Source organism: Octopus bimaculoides, chromosome 7 (assembly GCF_001194135.2).
Source record: "Octopus bimaculoides isolate UCB-OBI-ISO-001 chromosome 7, ASM119413v2, whole genome shotgun sequence".
Taxonomy (NCBI): Eukaryota; Metazoa; Mollusca; class Cephalopoda; order Octopoda; family Octopodidae; genus Octopus; species Octopus bimaculoides.
In genome coordinates, this window is record NC_068987.1 from 42,597,921 (window position 1) to 42,604,419 (window position 6,499).

Genomic DNA, 6,499 nt, shown 5'->3' on the forward strand with positions numbered 1-6,499 from the left:
TATATATATATATATATATATATATATATATATATATATATATATGCATTTCTGTGTGTGTGTATGTGTATATACATATATATATGTATAAATATGTTGTCATTTCATCATTGATGATGGTTGATCCATATAGGTGCAAGTTTGGCTGTGTGGTAAGAAGTTTGCTTCTCAACTACATGTCCTGGGTTCAGTCCTATTGCATGGCACCTTGAGTAAGTGCTATAGGAAACTGAAAGAAACCTGTCGTGTGTGTGTATGTGTTACTGTCTTCTTGCCTTAACATTGCATGATAGTTGTAAATGAGTGTCAATGTTATGCAAATGGTGTTCTTTGTTTTCAATATTCTGTAAAAATTTGTCTGATTATGAGGAAATATTACCTTACTTGAAGGTAGTGAGAGTTGGTGACAGGAAGGGTATTTGGATGTAGAAAACTGACTCAATGAAAAAATAAAAACTCTGGGTAGTTTGTCTATTTTCCTCCAAAGGTGTAAAATGAAAGATTTAGGACACAAAATTTTAATTCTATGATTTTCCAATCTTTTATCTTTTATTTTTCACTTGTTTCAGTCATTAGAGTATGGCTATGCTGGAGCACTGCCTTGAAGAATTTGTTTAGTCAACAATTTTTTTCTTTTTGTTCCAATTGATATTTTTTTTTTATTGATAACAATTTTTTAAAAACTAAATTTGGTTTACAGAAGACAAAAAATATAAATTATTATTTTCTTTTTATTTTACTTTCAGCTGATAACTCTACCAGGGCAGTACTTTTCCTTATCCTTGCCCTGTATTAAAAGATAGAAATAAAAATTAAATATAAATAAAAATATAAATATAAATATATTGTTGTGAAAATGTAATAAAATAATCTAGATCAATTTATTTTCTATTGAGAAATGTCTGCTTTTACATTTGAAAACTGATTTCCCTTGTCTGAGAGGGTTTACAGCTTTCACTTGAAAACTTTCCTTTATATAATTCTCATTTCCCCAACAAAAAATAGTTTAATTAATTAATTAATCATACAAATTTTAATTATTGAAATATAAGTTTGGAAAGAAAAGAAAGATGTTAATATAAAAAATTTGTTTCAAGACAAACTCAAAACCTGGCTTTAAGTAATACAAAAATATCTTTATATTGCTTGCCATCTATTTCTATCTACTGGCCCAGGTGGGATGGTTTTAACAAATTAGAAAACATGTTCATTTAAACAAAGCTCCATTTATTTCAAACCATGACCATCTTGTCTCTGATATATAAATTTTCTCTGTTATAGGGCTTCTGTTACATGGTTCCTAGTCTCAAGATGTTAGAAATGTGTCATAGAAGATTTGTAGCTACAATGAGCCAGTTAAACAATTATGTAGATATTTCTCTATTAATTCATTTAGGAGTAAATGCTTTATCTGTTGGATAGCTGAATGTCTCTTTCTTAACTGATTCAAGAGTAAATGTCTTATTAGAGAGAGAGCTGGGTGTTTCCTTCATTAATTTATTCAAGAGTAAATGCCTTATTAGACAGAAAGCTGGAGATATTTTTCATCAATTCATTCAGGAGTAAATGCTTTATTAGTTGGAAAGCTGGATGTCTGCTACAGTCTATGATTTATTAGTAGAAATTTATGTCAGCCAATTAGTCAGAAGTAAACAAAGTGATATGCTTGACCTGATGGTTATAGCAAAGTTTGAACTAATGCCTAGCATCTTAATCAAACAACAAGTTTTTTTTTTTAGTGTGTTTATTTAAAAGAAGAAGCATATTTATTTATAAGGCAACCATTTTTACTTAAATGTATGCATTACCAACTTTCAATAATTTCTACATCAGAGATTGACAACTAACAGTCCAAATTTTTATAACATGTGGCCCTTGGGCCACATATATATGATATCTATTACATATGAAAATACTTCTACATATCACCTATTACCTACATTTTCATGAGTGGCAATATTTATGTAAACAAAAATTAAAGAAACCATGACACATAAGACCATCTAAAAATCATCAACTGCTCAGTGGCCCACAAATACATTCATCCTTTTGATACCAACCTGCCTGAGATTGCCCCTGGTTCTATGATACAAATAAAGTTATCTCAATTAAAACCTTCCATCAAAATTTCGTTGATGTCTGGAATTTAATTCCAGACATCAACTTAATAATGATTTTAATAAATTCTTCATTATTTTTGCAATAATTGGAACAAAGGTAGTATATTTCAGCATAAATATGGCAACAAAAGGGTTAAATTTTTATTAGAAAAGGTCTGAGGCCCTGAGAAAACACTTCAGTGGTTCACTCACTGCTGACATTTGGTCTACATCCTTTAAATGGTAAATACTCAAGTTGCTAGAAATAAGAGCCAAACTGTCCTCAAATCATACTCTTCTGTGTAAAATGGACACATTGGAAATGTAGCTATGTATACGCTATACCTGATAATATTTTTAGTCATAAGCTTGGTCAGTGAAGGCTGACTTGTAGCTAAACAACCACATCGGCATGAACACCACTAAAGGGATAAAATGAAAAATATAGGCAATTTTAAATACTAACTTGGTATGTTTCACAGATCAAATCTGTCAAATTATTTTCAGCTCTTTTTTGTATAAGTTCTGAATGAACACCATTAAGAGTGACCCAAGGAACATACATGGGTGGAAGAGGCAAAGCATTAGTTTTCAATGCCATTTGATGTTCTAAATAGATTCCAGTCGTTCCATTAGCACATGCAATCAGGTCATCTCTTTTATTTATGTGTTTCATAACCTGAAAGGTAAAAAAAAGGTGTCAACAATGTAATTAGCACAGAAATAAAATCAAACATGTCAACGTTAATCAATCAACTTCCCTAATGGCTAAAGTGAGTTCACAATCAGTGCCTTGGTAGATAAAATAATTAAGGATATGAAGACAGGGAAAACCCACCCACCCCATCAGGAATCACTGCAGAGATGCTTAAAATATCTGGTGGTGTGGGTTATGGTCTAGTCATCTGTATTGTAAATCTAGTTGTTCATGAAGGAATGACACCCAATGACTGGTGTAGCAGCACCATAGTCAACTGTTACAAAGGTAAAGGTGATGCTTCATATAGAAATAATTACAGAGGTATCAAATTGTTGGATCAGGTGATGAAAGTTATGGAGAGGGTCATAGCCCAACTAATTAGGAATAGAGTTAGTCTAGATGAGAAGCAGTTTGGTTTATGCCAGGGAGAAATACCACTGATGCTATATTTCTGGTAAGGCAGCTGCAGGAGAAATACCTAACCAAAGATAAACCTTTGTATTTGGCTTTTGTTGACTCAGAGAAAGCCTTTGACAGGGTCCCTCAATCCCTTATCTGGTAGTCAATGCGGAAACTAGGGATAGACGAGTGGTTAGTGAAAGCTGTACAAGCCATGTACAGGGACACTACCAGTAAGGTGAGGGCTGGCAATGAATACAGTGAAGAATTCAGGGTACAAGTTGGGGTTCACCAAGGATCAGTCCTCAGCTCCTCTTGTTCATCATAGTCCTCCAGGCAATAACAGGAATTCAAGACAGGATGCCCCTGGGAGCTCCTCTATGCTGTTGACCTTGTTCTTATAGCAGAATCACTACCAGAACTAGGGAAGTTCCAGATATGGAAGCAAGGTCTAGAATCGAAGGGCCTTAGAGTTAACTGAGCAAAAACCAAAGTCTTAGTAAATAGGAAGGCAGACAAATCACAAATCTCTTTAGGTAGATTTCATGCTCAATATGTAGAAAAGGTGTAGGTAGAAACTCCATAAGATGTACCTGGTGTAAGCTTTGGACACATAAGAGGTGCAGCAATATCAGAGGAAGGTTAACAGGGAAAATAGCTTTTGTGTGTGGAAGATGCGCAGCTACAATAAACACTGAAAATGTACAGAAAACAGACTACATCAACTGCCAGTGGGGTTAGCTAGAGGTAGTAGATAGCTTCTGTTATCAAGGTGACCAAGTTAGTAGTGGACGTGGATGCTCCGAGAGCATAGCTGTGAGAATAAGAATAGGCTGGGCAAAGTTCAGAGAGCTCCTACCTTTGCTGGCAACAAAGTGCCTCTCCCTTGGAGCAAAAGGCAGATTGTATAATACCAGTGTATGAACAGCTATGCTATACGGCAGTGAAACATGGGCTGTGACAGCTGAGGACATGTGCAGGCTTGAAAGAAATGAAGCCAGTATGCTTTGCTGGATGTGCAATGTCAGTGTGCATATTCGACAGAGTGTAAGCATCTTGAGAGAAAAGTTGGGCTTAAGAGGTGTGCAAGAGAGACGACTGTGCTGGTGTGGTCATGTGATGTGTATAGATGAGGACAGCTGTGTAAAGAAGTGCTGATCTCTAACTGTAGAAGGAAGCTGTGAAAAAGGGAGACCTAAGAAGACATGGGACAAGGTGGTGAAGCATGATCTTTGAACTTTGAGTGTCACAGAGGCAATGACTAGCGACTGAGAACTTTGGTGATATGCTGTGCTTGGGAAGATCCATCAAGCAAAGTGAAATTGTAGTCGTGGCTGATGCTGGTGTCGCATAAGCTGGTGGCATGTAAAAAGCACCTTTCGAGCACTGGGCCTTATGGAGGCAAAGTGGCCAATGCCAATAGCATGTGAAAAGCTCCTTTCGAGTGTTGGGCTTCATGGAAGCAATGACTGAGACCTTTAGCATTATGCCATGCTTGAGAAGAAAACCCATCAAGCCAAATAAAATTGCAGTCACGGCAGATACCAGTGTTGTGCAACTGGCACCCATACCAGTGTCACGTAAAAGCACCTGTTACACTCTTGGAGTGGTTGGTGTTAGGAAGGACATCCAGCTGTAGAAACCATGCCAAATCAGATTGGGATTTGGTGGAGCCTTCCAGCTTGCCAGCACTGGTCAAACCATCCAACTGATGCTAGCATGAAAACGGCCACTAAATAATGATAATGACGATGATGATACATATGTGTGTGTATATATAGATATATATATATATATACATATGTACGTACATACATACATACATACATACATACATACATACACACACACACACACACATATACTTGGAAATGGATGCATGGCATTCAATTAAATAATAGTATAATATATATATATATGTGTGTGTGTATATATATATATATATATGCATATATGGGTACAGGACGTCATCAACTGTATAAACAACATGAAGTATGAAAACAAATAAGTTAAGTATGCAAACAACGAGAGTAAAAAATGGAAAACAGGACAAGTAAACACAGAGAACGACTGTTCATCAGTTGTCGGCTGTCTATCTATTCCTCATTTCAAGCATTCAATGAAAATATGAGTCTTCAAAGACAGTTGCTCCCATAAATTCTTTTCCTGCACGATGTTCTAAGAACTGGATATTTTCTTTCTCTCTCTTCAATCTTTTCTCTTTTCAAAGAAAATATTTCTCCTAGCATTCACTATTTTCCTCTCATTCTAGTTTAATGACCCTCTATTTTTTGTTTATGTTCGGTTTCGTTGTATGTCTCCACTGTCCTGTTTTTGTTCCCAACTTTGACCCTCCGTAAATCCTGAATTTTATTTTGGAATTTATGGGAGCAACTGTCTTTGAAGACTCATATTGTCATTGAATGCTCAAAATGAGGAGTAGATAGACAGCCAACAACTGATGAACAGTAGTTCTCTGTGTTTACTTGTCCTATTTTCTATTTTTACTCTCGTTGTTTGCATATTTAACTCGTTTGTTTTCGTACTTCATGTTGTTTACACAATTGGTGATGTCCTGTACCCATATATGCACCGTTTTCTGTTTTCATTTTTGTTTTCGTTTCTCATTGTGTTTAACGTTTTTTTGATGTCTTGTACCCATATATGCATGTATGTATACATATAGATGTAGGTATGTACATATATGTATGGATATATGCATATATTTATATATTATTTATATTATATGATCGAACACCATGCATCCTTTTCCAAGTAAGTTTTATCTTAATAATTACAATGCGCACTCTTCTATCTCTTCTCTGTCCATCTCTCGCCCTCTCTTGTTCTTCATCCTTTCTGTTTTTCTCTCACACCCTTTCCCTATTCTTCTCTCCCTTTCACCGTTCCCTCTCTCTCTCACTCTTCTTCCTTGACTCTCTCGTCGCTAACACGTGATGAAAGGGGATCTCTCTTTCTGTCCACTGCCTTCCTAAAGAAAAGACGTGTTTTTTCTGTCTCTTCTCTCAGTGCACGTTTACCTAGCATTCATAATATTTTTTCTATCGTCTTGGCTCAACAGCACTCACCGTTTGTTTTTACTGTCTTGTTCTCACTGTCCTGTTCTCGTTAACACTTTCACCCTCCACAAAAAATTTCAAATTTTATTTAATTTGCTTTGTGGTAAGGACTGTTCCGACAAAGTCGCGTATTCTCCTTGCTTTTGAAATGCGAAGTAGATGGAACAGGGTCAACTGACGAAGGGGTATACACTTTATGCTGCATGTCTCGTTTCTCTGTT

At 35.8% G+C, this 6,499-nt stretch overlaps 1 protein-coding gene across 1 annotated transcript in view; it reads right to left on the reverse strand.

The window, feature by feature from the left end:
* Positions 1–516: 516 nt before the first annotated feature.
* The window catches only part of LOC106881870 (gamma-interferon-inducible lysosomal thiol reductase), a 17,653-nt gene continuing 11,670 nt past the window's right edge, over positions 517–6,499 (reverse strand). Inside the window, exons 5-6 of the mRNA XM_052969555.1 lie at positions 2,566–2,778; positions 517–787 (exon numbers count right to left, since the gene is read on the reverse strand). Coding sequence (XP_052825515.1) covers positions 743–787; positions 2,566–2,778 — 258 coding nt within the window. The 3' untranslated portion in view covers positions 517–742. The remainder of the gene's footprint in view (positions 788–2,565; positions 2,779–6,499) is intronic.